The 17,859-nt window shown below is 58.6% G+C and overlaps 1 protein-coding gene across 1 annotated transcript in view; it reads left to right on the top strand.

The window, feature by feature from the left end:
- Positions 1–17,859, top strand: part of Csmd1 (CUB and Sushi multiple domains 1) — an 874,507-nt gene that overhangs the window by 777,730 nt on the left and 78,918 nt on the right. Inside the window, 5 exon segments of the mRNA XM_048330750.1 lie at positions 136–240; positions 2,795–2,801; positions 10,264–10,381; positions 11,234–11,303; positions 13,470–13,586. Of these exon segments, the coding sequence (XP_048186707.1) occupies positions 136–240; positions 2,795–2,801; positions 10,264–10,381; positions 11,234–11,303; positions 13,470–13,586 (417 nt within the window).

Raw genomic sequence — 17,859 nt, 5'->3', positions numbered from 1 at the left:
CCATTTGTGATCTGGACGGGGACCGTCCCATCCCCAGAGGGTGGCAGAAGCCCCCAGGGGACAGCGGGGGGTGGCGGGCCGAGGCCAGGCTGGGGCCGGTGTGGAGGGCTGACCCATGTGCTTGTCCTCCCCCAGGAACCACCGTGCCCGCGCTCCTGAACAGCACGTCCAACCAGCTCTACCTGCGCTTCCAGTCCGACATCAGCGTGGCCGCCGCCGGCTTCCACCTGGAATACAAAAGTAAGCAAGGCCGCGTCCCCGCCTGTCTCCCTGCCGGGTACGGTCATTTCCTCCCGGAACCCCGAGGCCCAGCTCCTCCTCGGGGGCGAGCCGTTACTGTTTCACACAGAACAAGGCTGTGTGAACTTGCACAAATGGATGGGGAGGTAGACGTCATTGTCTCAAATAATTAAGTGAAACAGCGGCCGTCGTTCCAGGCTTTGGGTGTTAACGGTAAGCACAGAAACTCACCATTTGTCAGGCTGCTACTTTCTCGGGGACCAATGTCCTTATTAGCATCCCAAACCAGAAACACCCCAATTTCCCTCTAGATTACATACACCTTTGTTCCGTTGCTTGTCTCCAAGGCTGCTAAAAGTAAGGGCTCCCTCACGGAGAGCTGCATCTACCCAGCCCGCGCGTGCCTACTACTCAATTTAATTGCGAGAGGGCTCCGCCGAGGAGATGGTAACCTTTTAAAAATGGTCGTGAGACTGAGTTGATGGTCGGGGAAATGGGATGAAAAGCATCAAATTCACGTCTCCGTGTCTGGCTACGCAGGTGGGCCTTGCGAGCGGGGGGCGGGACTTTCCAGTCCGTGCAGCAGTTGATTTTAGGACATGTTTGCAAGCACGAAACGTTTGTCCCCTCTAATAAGCAGTTGCAAATAAGCAAATACGTGGATAGGCCTTAATAAGTGACGTTTGGAGTCGAGATAAACACTTAGCTGGGATGTAATGTATGCTTGTCTTGAAAGGCCAGATTTCCAGCCACTGATAAACATGCCGAGCCAGAGGCGAGCCTTTGGCTCGCCTCACGTTCCAGAAGAACTCCCCCGCTCATTACAGGCATCTGCGTGCAAGGCCATTCCGGCGAGTGTGAGTGGGATTATCTTCGTGAGTGTGCCCGGTGAATCCACAGAGTGTGTTTCTGCAGGACGCACACAGAAGCACGCCGCCACTCTGACGCGTTTTGCGAATGTCAGTTGGTAGGAATAGAAACCTCAACATGCGACAGTCCACGTGGGTTCATTGGTCCTCTGGGCAGGGTTCAGTGCTGTTCTCCTCCCTGTCAGGGTGTTTGGCTGAGCTGGCTTTTCATTGCTCTTCATGGAGAGAGGTGCAGTGTGGATTCTAATGACTGGCACGTTGATCTAGTGTTCACCTGGGCTTCAGCCTCAGCCATCGCATCATCTACTTAACACTTTATTGCCAATCAATATGCTTCCCTCTGTGAGAGGAGCGTTTCAGTGCGGAGCATTGAGACCCTAAGAAACCTAGGCGTTGCTCGGGCTGGACTCTCCCTGCGGGGCAGAGCGGTGCTGACGCAGAGCGGTGCTGACGCAGAGCACGGAGTACTCACCAGGAGCGCCTTTGCCCAGCCGTTTGGACCAGGTGCCCTGTGTCACCGTGTCACGGGTTCCTTGATTCCCAACAGTATCCCTCCGCCAGCAGTCCCTGGGAGACGCGAAAGCCGAGGAGCTGAGCGGCAGCCCGGGGCCAGCCTCCTTCTGCTTCCCACCCCACCCGCAGGTGAAGGCTGAGTCCTCTGCCACGTACATTCTGACCTCCCAGTGAACCACGGCACCGCGGCCGTCTCTCACGCTTACCTCTCCACTTTTCTGTGTGTTTTCTGCCTTCTGGTTTTATCTGACTGTGATCTGCCAAGGCTAATGAGTATATGTGTGTATGTGCATGTATATGCGGGTGTGTGTTTAACTGTATAACTGTATACCTTTGTGTGTGTGTGTGTGTGTGTGTGTGTGTTTAACTGTGTGTGTCTGTCTGTCTGATATCCTGGGTTGAGTTCTCTGCTGTTCTTTGCATCTCTTGTGTGACATGAGTTTTATTAGTTGTAAAAAAAAAAAAAAAAAAAAAAGAGCTCTTGGATGGGTGCATATGGCTGTAATTTGAGCATGGTGAAGTCTGAGAAATATAAGTTTAATTCCATCCTGGGCCTCCTAGTGGGGTGTAAGCTAACCTTGTCTATATAGCAAAATGGTGTTCCAAGGTGGGGAAAGAACCATCCTTATTCAAATTATTTATTTTCCCCTCTTTTCTGACTTTCTCCTGGGACTCCAACTGCATGTATGTTGGGGTATTTGATATCACTTCTCAGTTCTTATAGGTCCAATTCTTCTGTAGTTGCTTTTTGTGTATTTGCTGGCCATCTTTCTTTTTCTTTTTCATACACCTTCAGTCTTTCCAAGATGGGTCCCTTCTGCTAGAGGTGAGCCCATTAAAATAATTCCTCTCTAATAGAGGGTTCCCTCAAAACTTCCACTTGGCTTTTTCTTACTGCTGGCATCTCTAAATTAGTTGTCCACCCTTCAGGTATGTCAGCGTTCTGTTCCACTGGATTCCTGCGGAACCTTTGTTATTTTGGCACTTGTGTGTACTCTGTCTGGATGGTGAGTGTGGTTCGGCATGTTGCTCTGTCTCCATGCCCACGACTGTTCCTTCCTGCGTGGTTATGAAAGCCACGCAGCAGGGGTGGAGCGGTGGAGACCGCTGCTTCCCCGAGCGCCTCCAGCCCATTGCTCTGCGTGGGGGCAGGAGCCCAGCCAGCTGGGCAGCAGTCGTGTTGCCATGGTCACTCTCCGAGTATCACCAGCGTCAGGCCCTGTACCTGAGCTGCCCTGGCCCCCCAACTCCTGTGGGGGACTGAGCGCTAGGATGCTCCCTGCATCCCTTTCCTTGCCCTGGACACTTGGTATAAAGAGATGACCTCTGTGCCCGTCCCTTCTGTGGGGCGGGGGACCAGCGCGGCTCTGATGTAGCCCGCACTTCAGTGAGTGCGCGTCCGGTGGGTGACTCCAGCCTGATAAACCCAGACGCGGCTTTCTCAGCCTTCTGCCATCCTTCCCGGTGAGGAGGGACGGGGTGGACTTGCAGCGTGAGACACAGTTCCCGCTCCCTGCATGCGTGTGTGGCCTGTGGGGAGGGCACGGCTTCTCACCAGCAACCTGGGGCTGGTGGTTCTTGGAGCCCAGGCTCAAGACATGGACGGCGGGGTGTGCTGGGCTCTGCGCAGACCTGCGCCTTGGCCCTGGCTGGGGGGGCTGTGGGGGGAGGGAGCGCCCCGGGGACTGAGCCCGGGAGGGGCACTGGTCGGGAACTGAGGGCTCGCACTGGGCGCCCTGTCCCGGTCTCCGCCCCTGTGCTGCCGGCCCGTCCGCCGGTCCCTGTGAATCGAGGTCCGGAGCTCCGGGGCGCACCAGTCCCCGATGGAGTTGTTAAGTGATGACTTTCCAGTGCGGTGTGTTCTTCTCGTTGGACAGGTAGGGATGTGTCAGTTTTGTAGATTTCCACATCCCCAGTGGACGAGAGTTTTAAATTGCTCCAGTTCATGTTTTTTTTAGTAATGCAGGGTTTAAAAATTGCTCTAGTAGTTTTTAAAATTACTCCTGGGGTTTTAGGGATTTTAAAATTACTCTGGTTGAAGGATAGTTAGATGAATGCTAAAAATACTTTCAGGTTATTCATAGAGGAGTCTTTCTTGAGTGTTCAGTTTTTAAATGAAATTATCTGTCAATCATCTGTCTGTTTAACTCACACTTTTAAATAGGGAAATACGTGTTATCATAACATGAAAAAAAACCCTCAAAGTTATATACAGAACTGGGTGGAGTCACATTTACATTAGAAATGAGCGACTAAGAAGGAGATCCTGTCTTAGGGAGAATTGCTCCCTGGTTAGAGATGGCTTACCACAGAATCTGTTTATTATGACTTTACCTTTGGGACAGCCTAGGATATTTGACTTTGGGGTCTGCAATGACCTGGACACTTTCCAATGGTGTCTATCTGAATCGAGTGCAGAAACCCAGGCTGTGTGTTTGACCTGGGCCGGGGGCTGACACCGCTGCTCACCGCGGCCCAGGAACTGCGCAGTGTGGAGCAGAGTCCAAGAGCAGAGCCCGAGAGCAGAGCAGGAGAGCAGAGCCCGAGAGCAGAGCCCGAGAGCAGAGCAGGAGAGCAGAGCCCGAGAGCAGAGCCCGAGAGCAGAGCCCGAGAGCAGAGCCGGAGAGCAGAGCCCGAGAGCAGAGCCCGAGAGCAGAGCAGGAGAGCAGAGCCCGAGAGCAGAGCAGGAGAGCAGAGCCCGAGAGCAGAGCCGGAGAGCAGAGCAGGAGAGCAGAGCCCGAGAGCAGAGCCCGAGAGCAGAGCAGGAGAGCAGAGCCCGAGAGCAGAGCAGGAGAGCAGAGCAGGAGAGCAGAGCCCGAGAGCAGAGCCCGAGAGCAGAGCAGGAGAGCAGAGCCCGAGAGCAGAGCCCGAGAGCAGAGCAGGAGAGCAGAGCAGGAGAGCAGAGCCCGAGAGCAGAGCCCGAGAGCAGAGCAGGAGAGCAGAGCCCGAGAGCAGAGCCCGAGAGCAGAGCCGAGAGCAGAGCCCGAGAGCAGAGCAGGAGAGCAGAGCCCGAGAGCAGAGCCCGAGAGCAGAGCAGGAGAGCAGAGCCCGAGAGCAGAGCCCGAGAGCAGAGCCCGAGAGCAGAGCAGGAGAGCAGAGCCCGAGAGCAGAGCCCGAGAGCAGAGCCCGAGAGCAGAGCAGGAGAGCAGAGCCCGAGAGCAGAGCCCGAGAGCAGAGCCCGAGAGCAGAGCAGGAGAGCAGAGCCCGAGAGCAGAGCTGGAGAGCAGAGCCCTGGGCTGGAGGATGGGGGGTCTGGGGGTTAGAGGGGGACTGGTGTTCTGTGCATGCGGCCTCTCATTCCCCTGCCTTTACCACGGGGCTGGTTCTTTTCCTCTCCTTTTAACTGTTTGAAACAATGTTTTACTATGGGGTTTGTTGTGATACTGCCACAACATGTGATCCCTTCATGTCAGGTCCCGCGTTCCCATTTTTATTTCCTTTCCTTCCATTCCATTTCCTGTGTGCATTCGTCTCACAGCAGACCCTGAGATAGAAGTAGCTAAATGAGGGTATCTAAATTTTGGAAAATGCTTTGAGTCTGCTGAAATTTACATATATTTATTAAACATGTTTCCCACAGTGCTATGGGAACTGAATGCTTATAGCTTGGATTGGCCCTCTGTAGCTTGCATCGGCCCTCTGAGGAGAGCAATCCCGTTCAATACGCGGGCATTATTAATGTGCCTTTCACGACACCGAGTCTTGCTTCCGTGGTATGAATAAGGTTCTCAGCGCCAGCACTGGGGCTGGGTAACCACCAGGGAATGAGAGCCCGGGAGACTGCAAACCTCAGGGTGCCAGGGGCCGGCTGAGTGGGGCAGGGCAGGTCCCGTGACGGCCAGCTGACCTCGGCCGCTTCCAGTGAGCACTGCTGACAGGTGCTGACGGGCAGCTGACCTCGGCTTCTTCCAGTGAGCACTGCTGACAGGTGCTGACGGCCAGCTGACCTCGGCCACTTCCAGTGAGCACTGCTGACAGGTGCTGACGGCCAGCTGACCTCGGCTTCTTCCAGTGAGCACTGCTGACAGGTGCTGACGGCCAGCTGACCTCGGCTTCTTCCAGTGAGCACTGCTGACAGGTGCTGACGGCCAGCTGACCTCGGCTTCTTCCAGTGAGCACTGCTGACAGGTGCCGATGGCCAGCTGACCTCGGCCACTTCCAGTGAGCACTGCTGACAGGTGCTGACGGCCAGCTGACCTCGGCTTCTTCCAGTGAGCACTGCTGACAGGTGCTGACGGCCAGCTGACCTCGGCTTCTTCCAGTGAGCACTGCTGACAGGTGCTGACGGCCAGCTGACCTCGGCTTCTTCCAGTGAGCACTGCTGACAGGTGCCGATGGCCAGCTGACCTCGGCCACTTCCAGTGAGCACTGCTGACAGGTGCCGATGGCCAGCTGACCTCGGCTTCTTCCAGTGAGCACTGCTGACAGGTGCTGATGGCCAGCTGACCTCGGCTTCTTCCAGTGAGCACTGCTGACAGGTGCTGACGGCCAGCTGACCTCGGCTTCTTCCAGTGAGCACTGCTGACAGGTGCTGACGGCCAGCTGACCTCGGCTTCTTCCAGTGAGCACTGCTGACAGGTGCCGATGGCCAGCTGACCTCGGCCACTTCCAGTGAGCACTGCTGACAGGTGCTGACGGGCAGCTGACCTCGGCTTCTTCCAGTGAGCTCCCCTGACAGGTGCGGCTGCGCTCAGCATGAGCCAATCCTCAGGACTTTCTCTAAACGCTTTCACTTAAAAGAATCCCCCCAATTTCCTTTTAACTCTGTAGTTTGGCAAAGGAAGAATGCATTCTTCTGTCCTTCCCAGCGGGCTTTCACGGGCATCGGCCCCTAATTATCTGTGACCCCCTAGTACCTCACCAGGTCTGTGGTCCGCAGGGCCTTGGGTGCTGTTCTAAGTCCTGAAAACTCCCGCACTGAATTCCAGAGACCCTTCCGAAAAGAGAAAGTGTGCCGGACAAGATTATTTCCGGCTGTTGAAATTGCCGTTTGTGTTGATGTGACCCAGAAAGATGCTGGCAGGCTAAAACTTGACTCCAACCCGTGCGATCTGGGCCGTTCCAAAAGCACTACATTGAAGCCAAAGGAGGGGCGTGGCTCACCTGCGTGTCCCCCGCTGGTCCTCTTCCATGGAAGAGCGAGGGGGGAGCCCCTTTCCTGCGGCCTGTGTGGTGCCTGGAGCTTCAGGCCTTTCCAGACCGAGAAGGGCAGGGGTGCGGGCGGGGGGGAGCAGGTCGGAGCCTGGCTGGCCTCCTTCCCCCTCCTCTGGCCCTCGCTGAGATCTCCGCAGGACGAAGTCACTGCTGCGGAGACTCCTCCTGGGCCTCCATCTCCCGGCCCGCTGAGCGGGAGGGCGGTGCTGCCGTCCAGGAGCCCGGGCGGGCGGTCATTGCCCCATCTGCTCAGGTGTGGTGGTCTGACACCAGAGTCTTGTGACTAACGTCTCTTCACGCGCCCGCTGTCCATTTCTAAACTTCTCAAGAAGTTCTCTGTGCAGATCCTCTGCTCACAAAGTAGACAACCTGAAAGCCCTTCCGAAGTACGTGTCTCCGTCATTTTCTAGGCCTCCCTACCGGACCTTTCTCTGAGAACTCTGAGTTCATCCCATGACTCACTGCAGCGGACCTCAATGTCCCACTTCGTCCACGAGAACCTTTCCCACCCCTGGCCCCGGGAAGCATCGCGTCTGAGCTTTGAGGAGACGCGATGAGCTTAATAAGTGGGAGGAGTCAGACACAGCTTTTGTTGTGTGTGTGGAAAGTACACAACATCTACATGTAAGAGGGGAAATCTTAATACCACCCACATTATCAGACTTCCTAAACAGAAGGATTCGTCAACTCCGGGGAGAAGGTGAGAGACCCTATCTGAAAAAATAACTGAACTCTAACCTGGGGCGTGACTCAAGTGGTAGAGCACCTGATTAGCAAGGCTGATGCCCTGAGTTCAAACTCCATTACCACCAAAAAAAAGAGACAAAATTCCCAGATAGGGTTTTAACCTCATGCCCATTACTCACATCCCATCCTAAAGTCAAAAGGTTGTTGGAGAATGGAGTCAAGAATTCACTACATGTACTCCAGAGTTAGGACATGTAAGGGGAAGGGTGGATCCCAGGGGAAGGGGACGGTTGCAAGGGTGACACGGATCCACATACATCGTATTCATGTTTTGTTAAATGACACCTCCCTGGCACGGCCACATCAAGATCATTTAAAAAGAATAACTTCTTAAAAGAAAGTCTTAAACCATTACAAGTCACGGACCGTCTGCAGTTCCAACAAAGAGTAAGGTTCATAACTTTTGTTTCTTTTCAAACTGAAGCACAACCTTGATAGTCCATGTGTTGTTAGGCTGGTCTGCCCATTAGTGGAACGTGTGTGTGTGTGTGTGTGTGTGTGTGTGTGTGTGTGTGTTCTGAATTTTCCCCTGCAAAGCTTTCTGTGTATTGCCACTTGGCCTGTTTGTCTCTCTTCTTGGTTATTACACTTGCCTCGTAGAGCTCTCTAGGGCTAAGGTGAAAAACAAATCACCCAGAGTTGCTGTCGGTGGAAATAGCCACAAAGAGCCTGTTTGTCCTGCTCAAAATGTTGGGTGACAAATTGTACATTTATCATGCATTTTAAAATCATTTACAAGATGGAAGTGATGCACCCACAGTCTGAATTTTGCCTAATGGATTTAGAGTAACACCCATAATAAACTCCTGCGACCTGATGACTCTTACTTACGGTGGACTGCCACGGAACTTTCCCACCTACTGACCAGTGCAGGTCAGGCCCTGAACAAACTAGGACACCTCATCCTTCTACTGGCTTTGCTCTGTGTTCTTTGCTTTCCTGGCTAGATTCGTCGTTGTTTGTATTATGCAGAAAATATGCTATAATTTTGGGGGTGAGCCACATAAATGCAAGTTCTATGTTCAAAGGATGAATTGGGTTTTGACATAGAATTTGAGGAAGGAGAAAAATTAAAATAAATACACAACAACCACCTCTAAATCAACATACAATAAAAATAGAATGAATGAGTGAAATATGTTGTATTGCATGTGTTTAAATGAGACACTTAATCACTGTGGTTTTATTCTGAATCCCTTGTCATATACTTTAAATTTCAAAGTATTTTCCTTCTGCACTTCGGACACTTTGTTCATTAATATTCTTTGTTCTATCCAGTCAGTATCTGAAGTATCCTGAAATAATGATAATAAAACATCACCATAAGTTAGAGTTTTAGTGCAGTAAATTATGGTTAGAAATCATGTCTTCAGAACATTTTAAAATAGATATTTTCAGAGTGAAATAAAAACCTAAATGTTGATAGCCGATGATATTGCTGATCTTCGGTGGAAAATAAAAACACCCTGGGAATTTAAATGTAGCTGTTGTAATCCCCATTCTGAGGTTACAAAAGGAGATTTTAGGCTTACGCTAATGGGACACACAAGCGGCAGGCTGACACAATCATATTTCCTTACATGTAGAAGTTTTATTTTTGGTGAAAATCCCTGAGTGGATTGAAAACTCTCTGCTGGAAGAAGACGTCCTTCTGCTTCATGCAAGTGGTGTTTCAGAGTTTAAAAATAAGACCGTTATTTAGGAGAAAAAATCTGAACACTTTGCAATAAGAAATCTCTGCGCTACTCGTCCCGGCCCAAACGTTAGCGGGCGCGTCCCCCATCCCCTCCTGCCGGACGGAAGTCGGGGGTTCACGTCCCCGCCCCCCCAGACGGAAGTCGGGGGTTCACGTCCCCCGCCCCCCAGACGGAAGTCGGGGGTTCACGTCCCCGCCCCCCAGAGCGTTCGCACATTAGCAAGGGCGTCCTTAATTAAATTAACGCAGCCGCGGCCCCCCTCGCCCTGCACATTCACACGCCAGTGCCGCTCACGCACACTCCCCGCGCATGCCGACACGCCAGTGCCGCTCACGCACACTCCCCGCGCACGCCGACACGCCAGTGCCGCTCACAGCACACTCCCCGCGCACGCACACGCCCCGCTCACGCACACTCCCCGCGCACGTACACTCCCCGCTCACGCACACTCCCCCGCGCACGCACACTCCCCGCGCACGCACACTCCCCGCGCATGCCGACACGCCAGAGCCGCTCATGCACACTCCCCGCGCACGCACACTCCCCCGTGCAGGCTGACACGCCAGCGCCGCTCACGCACACTCCCCCTTGCGCGCCGACACGCCAGCGCCGCTGATCTCACAGACGTCCGGCCCCTTTGGCCGGTTCTCGCCGTCTCTGCGCAGCGCGGCAGGACGGCGCGGTTTCTCCTCTCGCGCGGGGTCTGTGTGCAGCTTGCGTGGCTGGTGGCTCAGGCTGACTCCCATGTGATTTGACATGGCCGTTCTCAGGCGCGCTACACGCACCGGGCCGCGGGACTTCCCGGGGCCCACGGCTGCCGTGGGACTTGTTGTGGAACACAATGCTCTGCGCCAGCCGTGACGGGGGGCCGCGTCTGGCGTTCAGCGGTGATGTCCCGCGTGATGGACGTGGACTCGCGAGTCCCGCGGGCTCGGCCCTGGCCGGGCCCCTCAGCCCGTGGGGGGGTCGGGGTCCCCCGCCGGGAGCCCCAGGCGGCCCGTGGAGCGTGTCTCACGCCCGTGTGTGTCTCTGCTCTCCCCCAGCCGTGGCCTCGCCGCGTGCCAGGAGCCGGCCCCGCCCAGCAACGGCGTCCGGATCGGAGACCGCTACATGGTCAACGACGTGGTCTCCTTCCAGTGCGAGCCGGGCTACACGCTGCAGGTACCGGCCCTCCCCGTCCTGGGCGCGGGGGGAGGGCTCGGGGCTCGTGGACGGCCCCCCTCACGCCCGGGCCGGCCCCCACGGGAGCTCGCGGAGCCAGCGCGCCCCGGGCCCCCCGGAATAGCTGCCACGCCCCTGACTGCACAATCACGTTCACCCCAGTGCCTCCGCGGCTCTACAGAGCTCGTGCTAAGGAGTGCCAGGGCGCGGCCGGGGCCCGCCCCCCTCCCCTGCCCCGGCCACGGGCCGGGCCCGCCCCCCTCCCCTGCCCTGGCCGCGGGCCGGGGCCCGCCCCCCCTCCCCTGCCCTGGCCGCGGGCCGGGCCTGCTCTGCACGTGGAATCCATCGCCACGAAAAGCCCACAGCAGGCCGGACGCGCCAGACTCGCCAGAAGCGGGAAGAATCGTCCGGAAATAGGAAGCCAGCATTTTGCAATCCAGCTGTGTGCATGTGTATAAAAAGTATACACACATTTTTATAACTACTTTGTAAGCGAACACAGAAACCATTATTCTGTTCCCCATTTTCTGGTGATGGAATAAAGACTTTGCCCAGCTCTTTTTCCTCAGTACAGATATAAGAAGTGCGACGGCAGTGTCGCCCGTTAGAAGGACACTCGAGACTTTTGTAGTGAAGGAGAAGCACATCGATAGAGGATTTTTCTCTGTGTTATCGAAGTCGTGGCCCCCACTAGTAATCAGGAACTTCAGTACATGTTTCGAGTTTCTGATTTGTTTGCGTTGATCACTAACATTCAAGAGGACAACGGAAGCAGAAATGACCCCCCCCACGTTTCATCCTGACCCCGTGTAGATTAACCCCGCGTTTCCCTGTGGTTTTTCTCTCGCACAGGGCCGTTCACACATTTCCTGCATGCCCGGCACCGTCCGTCGCTGGAACTACCCGTCTCCGCTGTGCATCGGTACGGACGCGCTCAGAACGGGCGCCGCCACTGCGCGGGGGGTCACGTGACGCGCCGCCGCGTCCGTGTGTCCCGCCGGGGCTGAGCGAACGTAGGGGCGCGGGCAAGCGTGGCCCCCCGCCTGTGGAGCCCCACCCCCACCCGGGGGACGGCGGACGTGGGGGGAATCGCAGGGCGGAGGCTGGCTGGGAAAAAGCGGGGGACGCTACCTAAGAAACAAAAAACAGACCCAAAGCAAAGGGGCGGGAGCGTGGCTCGATCAGCGGGAGTGCCCGCCTAGCAGGTGTCACCCCAAAGTGGAGGGAGGGAGGGAGGGAGGGAGGGAGGGAGGGAGGGAGGGAGGGAGGGAGAGAGGGAGGGAGGGAGGAGCAGGGAGAGAGGGAGGGAGGGAGGGAGGGAGAGAGGGAGGGAGGGAGGGAGGGAGGGAGCGATGGATTTTGAGGTAAGAAAGGAAGGTGGGAAAGAGAGAGGGAGGAAGGAAGAAGTGCCCGCGGCGTGGTCATGGCATCCCAGAGCAGGGGCGGTGATGAGAATTGTCCCCGCTTCTCCCCCATGAATGTACTGGCTCCGCCTTTTCAAAGCCCTGGTGGTGCTGCCCAGGAGAGCTGCAGGCTTTCCAGCCGCAGGCACCAAGCAGATTGGATTTGTGGCGGAGGCCCGCTCCTTAGCTCGCGGGGAGAAGCACGTACCTGCGCTAAAGACCGGGGGTGATTCCGGCGGCCTTTTGCCTCGGGGAAGCCATGTTTTCAGACGCAGGAATCCAGAATCACAAATCCGTGCCTCGCAGGTCGCCGTCGTGAGTCGCAGCGTCCTTGGCGCTGGGGCCGGGCCGGCCCTTGCTGTGCAGGGGCCCTGTGCACAGGGCCCAGGCCTGGCAGCACCGGCAGCCCAGGGTCAGGCACGGGTTCTCGGCGCTCCCTGGCATGGAGTATCTCCAGCCTTCGCGTGGCCGGGCCTCCAGCAGGGCTCTCTGGCCCAGCCGGCTCCTCCCGGGGCCTCTGTCTTTCCTTTGCCTCAAAGACAGCCAGCTGTTCATTGTCCTCCCCCGGCCCTCCATTCCCAGGCCTCCATTCCCCGGGCCTCCATTCTCCAGGGCCTCCATTCCCCGGGCCTCCTTTCCCCAGCTGCCTTGGTGAAGCCTCACCAGAAAGGAAAACGGGGCAGCCGTGCTGATTCCCTCGTTGGCGACACAGGTCCCCCTTGCTCAACACGGCGCGGGCTCGCTTCCTTCTGATTCCCGCGCTCTGCACCGCGCGGCCCCTGCGTGGCGGCGGCACACGCTCCCGCCGCCCCTATCCTTCAGCGGCAGGGCCGGGGCCGCCCGCAGGTGCAGCCGCCCGCCCAGCCAGGCCCGCCCGCCCTCGGCGCACAGTTCACCTCCTTGAGCAGCACGTGCGCAGGGGAAGCGAACTGTGCTGCGGGGTGCGGCAGACCGCCGCCGGCCCTCAGGACCATCTTGTTCCGAGTGCCGCTGGCTTGCCGGTGGCTGGTGCTTCCTAGTGGCCATTTTGTAAATGCTGCGACGTCTCGCTAAAGCAAATGCGCAGATTAAGATCACGCCCACCCCCAGGGGGCATTTGGCGGGGAGGCTTCAGGGCCCAGCCCGCAGGTGGGGGAAGAAACGAGCGTGGCAGGAGGCGTGCCTCTTCTGTGCGTGTGCCCCGGCCGCCCCCCGCCCGTGGCCGGGTGGAGGAGCCCCTGCCTGCGGGGTCGGGACTCTAGGCTCACGTCCTCACCGCTTCAAGCTGGGTCTCCTGATCCGTCGGAGGGGGATCCCCAGTGCCAGGATGTGGGGGGCTGTGTGAGTGTCGTGGTGGGGTACCCCAGGCTTTGGGGGCCCGGGGGCGTAGGGACAGGGTGCTTTTGTCTCAGCCCAGGGCAGGCGCCGGCTAGTTCCTGGTGCGGGGTCACCAGCACCGCCTTCCGCGGGGATCACCCGACGCCTGCCCCCAATAGCGCCCGGCGCGGACCACGGAGCGCTGGGGACAGGGGCTCAGCCGAGGCGCGCGGAGGGCGCTGGGAGGCTGCGGGGTGCGCGAAGGCCAGCGGCGCGTGTGTGGCGGGAGATCCCGGGGGCGCCCGGGGGCAGGGGGGGGGCAGAGCACCGGGATGCGGGGCCCCCAGATGCCCCGGACCCCGAGTCCCACGCCTGCCTCTGTTCCACAGCCACCTGCGGGGGCACGCTGACCAGCCTGGGCGGAGTGATCCTGAGCCCCGGCTTCCCGGGATCGTACCCCAACAACCTGGACTGCTCCTGGAAGATCTCCCTGCCCGTGGGCTACGGTGAGTGAGCGCAGGAGCCGCACCCTGCGGTGTCTGTCCCTCCCCCCTCCCCCTCCCCCCCTCCCCCCTCCCCCCTCAGGAGCCACACCCTGCGGTGTCTGTCCCTCCCCCTCCCCTCCCCCTCCCCCTCAGGAGCCCTGTCCCTCCCCCTCCCCCTCCCCCACCCCCCTCCCCTCCCCCCTCAGGAGCCGCACCCTGCCGTGTCTGTCCTCCCCCGCCCCTCCCCCCCTCCCCCCCTCAGGAGCCGCACCCTGCGGTGTCTGTCCCTCCCCTTCCCCTCCCCCTCCCCCTCCCCCCTCAGGACCTGCACCCTGCTGTGTCTGTCCCTCAAAGAGCCACCCTGAGCTGGGGGACGTGCGGTGTTGGGGTGACGCACGGAGTCCATAATTGAAAGTGGATCGCAGACTTTAATAAAGCCCCGGCGGGATGACCGGAGGATGGAAAGCCGTTCAGGGGATCCACCCAGCCACGCGACTCTTTTCAAATTCAGTCATGGGAACGATGATGGAGGGGCCCACGAGGTGCCCAGTGTGGCCTCCCTGCTCCGGTTACCCCCCGCGCCTGCTTGGCGACCCCACCCCATCTGACCCCCTCGGGAGTTCAGGAATGGTCCTTGTTTCCTGGGGACAAAAATGGAGGTCGGCTTCAGGTTCTGATGCACTTTGCATTCGGTAAAACACCTCTAGTTGAAAATAGTGTTTTTGGTTACACATTGCACTGATGGTGGATTCATAAATTTTAACCGTGGGCGGGGAACGCAGCTCGGCGGTGCGTGAAGCCCTGGGTTCCTCAGCACCACAGACACGGAAAAAGCCGGAAGTGGCGCTGCGGCTCCCGTGGCAGAGTGCGGGCCTTGAGCAAAAGCAGCTCCGGGACGGTGCCCAGACCCCGGCTCCGTACACTTAGCCATGCCGTGTCCCGGCCATGACGCTGTACCACCGGGACGGAGCCTGCAGAATGCTGTTTCTCAGGCCCCTCCGGCCGTACCCCGTGCTCCCCTCCCCCACCCCGTGCTCCCCTCCCCCACCCCGTGCTCCCCTCCCCCACCCCGTGCTCTCCTCCCCCGCCCCGTGCTCTCCTCCCCCGCCCCGTGCTCTCCTCCCCCACCCCGTGCTCTCCTCCCCAACCCTGTGCTCTCCTCCCCCACCCCGTGCTCTCCTCCCCCACCCCGTGCCTCCCCTCCCCACCCCGTGCTCCCCTCCCACCCCGTGCTCCCCTCCCCCACCCCGTGCTCCCCTCCCCCACCCCGTGCTCCCCTCCCCCACCCCGTGCTCTCCTCCCCCTCCCTGTGCTCTCCTCCCCCGCCCCGTGCTCTCCTCCCCCACCCCCGTGCTCTCCTCCCCCGTTCCCCGGTGCTCTCCTCCCCCTCCCCGTGCTCTCCTCCCCCGTTCCCGGTGCTCTCCTCCCCCACCCCGTGCTCCCTCCCCCACCCCGTGCTCCCCTCCCCCACCCCGTGCTCTCCTCCCCCACCCCGTGCTCTCCTCCTCCCCCACCCCGTGCTCTCCTCCCCCCACCCCCGTGCTCCCCTCCCCCACCCCGTGCTCTCCTCCCCCACCCCGTGCTCCCCTCCCCCACCCCGTGCTCTCCTCCCCCGTTCCCGGTGCTCTCTTCCCCCACCCCGTGCTCCCCTCCCCTACCCCGTGCTCTCCTCCCCCGCCCCGTGCTCCCCTCCCCCGCCCCGTGCTCCCCTCCCCCACCCCGTGCTCCCCTCCTCCACACCATGCTCTCCTCCCCCACCCCGTGGCTCCCCTCCCCCACCCCGTGCTCTCCTCCCCCCACCCCGTGCTCCCCTCCCCCACCCCGTGCTCCCCTCCCCCACCCCGTGCTCTCCTCCCCCGTTCCCGGTGCTCTCTTCCCCCACCCCGTGCTCCCCTCCCCTACCCCCGTGCTCTCCTCCCCCCCGCCCGTGCTCCCCTCCCCCGCCCCGTGCTCCCCTCCCCCGTTCCTGGCTAAATAAGGCCCAGATTTCAGCCCCTGGGACCAGAGCCCGTCCACCGCAGCAAACACCACTCTGATTTAGGTTAGCACACGCGATCTGTGTACGCCGAGGAACGCCCGGGAGTTTCCCTAAGATTCCTTCTGATATCCCTCACTTACGACAAATTGGTTTGATGCTAAGAACTTTGGAGCCACAAGGTTTGGGCTAATTGGAAGCGGAGGTTGAATGTGATTGGATACAAACGAGTGAGATACATTAGAAGTTGAAAGGGAGCTGCAGGGACCAGCTTCCCCGCTCCGCAATTGCTCTTGGCCGAGCCGCTGCTCTTCGGGGCGCTGACGGCAGTCCGGGCTCCCTGACTGTGGTTTCGAGTGTGTCTCGGTGGGGCGCGGACACCGTGATGCTAACTGTGAGAGGCTGCAGCTTTCCGGTTATCCTAGTCAGCGCTGATTACCATGGCTTTTTCTTGAGCAAGAATGAGCCCCATGTTCTCTGTTCATGGCTGATGTTTTCTGTCAGTTGTGGGGCTTGAACTCGGGACCTGGGTGCTGTCCCTGAGCAATTTTGATCAAGGCTAAGGCTCTGCCACTTGAAGCCACAGCGCCATTTCCAAATGTTGAGTGGTCATTAGTTGGCCTTTCCTGCCTGGGTTGGCTTTGAACCCCATCGTCAGATCTCAGCCTTCTGAGGAGCGAGGATTACAGGCGTGAGCCGCCGGCCCCTGGCTCACGGATGAGTTTATTGGTCATTTTGAATCTCGCCCGCCCCCCCCCCAACCCTTGTGTGGCTGCTAGAAAGAATCTCCAGCCGCAGGTGAGGGAGCTGGTGGCCTCCTCCTCAGGCAGCCTTTGAAGAACCCCCGCCCACCCCGCCCACCCGCCCCGCCCAATACGGGCTCATCCTCCTGTCCAAGGTCAAGCAACAGCCTCACCACGCAGGCTGGAGTCGCCGGTCACTTGGGCACCGGGAACAGCACTTCCTTCCTCCCTCACTGTTCATCCCCACGCTCCACAGCCCGCCTCGGAGAGACGTGCTCGGCCCCGTGCCGTGACCGGGGGGCTCTGGCCCAGGCCACGCGGGCCGCGGGCAGGGGCAGTGGACAGGCCTCTGCTGCCGCGGCCCAGGCTGGTGGCTTGGTGGTTGGTGGCCGCTCTGCTGCCGTTCCCTGGCGGCATCGGTGCGTTCACCGCTACCAAGACGTCTGTGAGCCCTGCTCCCTTCTCGCCGCGTGACCCCCCCACACACCATCTAGCCACGCTCCCCTCCTCCGTCTTCCCGTGGTTTTCCTTCCTTTCCCACAGACCGAGGCATGAGGATTTTTGGTTGCTTTGGTAAGGCTGAACCTATAGAGAATTTCGGCCTGTCTTCCCTTTAAGATGTTCAGAGACACAGCAGAAGCGCCACGGAAGGGTCTTTACCTCCCTATTCTGCTACAACTTTCCACTAGCGGTGTGCAAGACGCTGTCTTAAACTCTCAGCGCTCTGGACCATTGGCACCGCGGAGGTGACGCGTTTGAATGTTTCCCAAACACGTAGCAGGTGTGCGCATAGAAGTCAATGTTCACCCTGTCTGCACCCAGAAAGGAGGGGGAGGCTTCACCTGCGAAGTCGCGGCCCTATTACTATTCAGGTCTTGTCCAAGACCGAAGGCACAAATCCCCTGTGCAGGAGCTCTTTATGGACTCTTGATTTCTAATACCCAACTGGGACGGGAAGAAAGTGTGCTGAGCAAGCTTCCCCAGAGAGGGGCCTCCACGCGGACCTCTGTCGTGATCGTAGAGGGCTAGACTATCCCGGGAGATAATAAAAGGGTAAGTGGGGCATGTTACATTTAATCCCTTCATTTGGACTCTGGGATGTCAAACTGGACAGCGTTTGATGAAAATTAGACAGCCAAAGAATTTCTTTTAAGCCAGATTTGCTTAAAGCTGGGCTGTATTCTGTTTCCTGATAGGTAGTCGGTGGTGGTTTGATATGTAGCTGGATACTTTATCCTACTTAAAATGGTAATTTCCCCTCACAATATTGTGTCGTCGTAATTGCCTTTCCACTTCACATCTAATCCCACATGTGCAAAATGCCATGTTCACTCTGGCCTCTGTTTCTGACAAACGGACCATCTTGTGTAGCTCAACCCGGGATCTGCTTGTCGCCCTTCCATCTCTGTCTCCAGACGAATGCCCCGGGGTTGGGACGCGCACATCTGCAGCACGCGCTTAGGTGATTGTGAATGTTCTGATCCTGCCCTACGTGTCCAGCTGTCCTGCACCGGGGGGAGCGCAGATCCAGCTGGGGGGGGGGCGGGCCCGGCAGCTTCCTTAGCCTGGCTACTGG

The sequence above is a fragment of the Perognathus longimembris genome, chromosome 21 (assembly GCF_023159225.1).
Source record: "Perognathus longimembris pacificus isolate PPM17 chromosome 21, ASM2315922v1, whole genome shotgun sequence".
NCBI lineage: Eukaryota > Metazoa > Chordata > Mammalia > Rodentia > Heteromyidae > Perognathus > Perognathus longimembris.
Note: the sequence above shows the minus strand (reverse complement) of the source record. Positions and strands in the feature narration are given on the sequence as shown.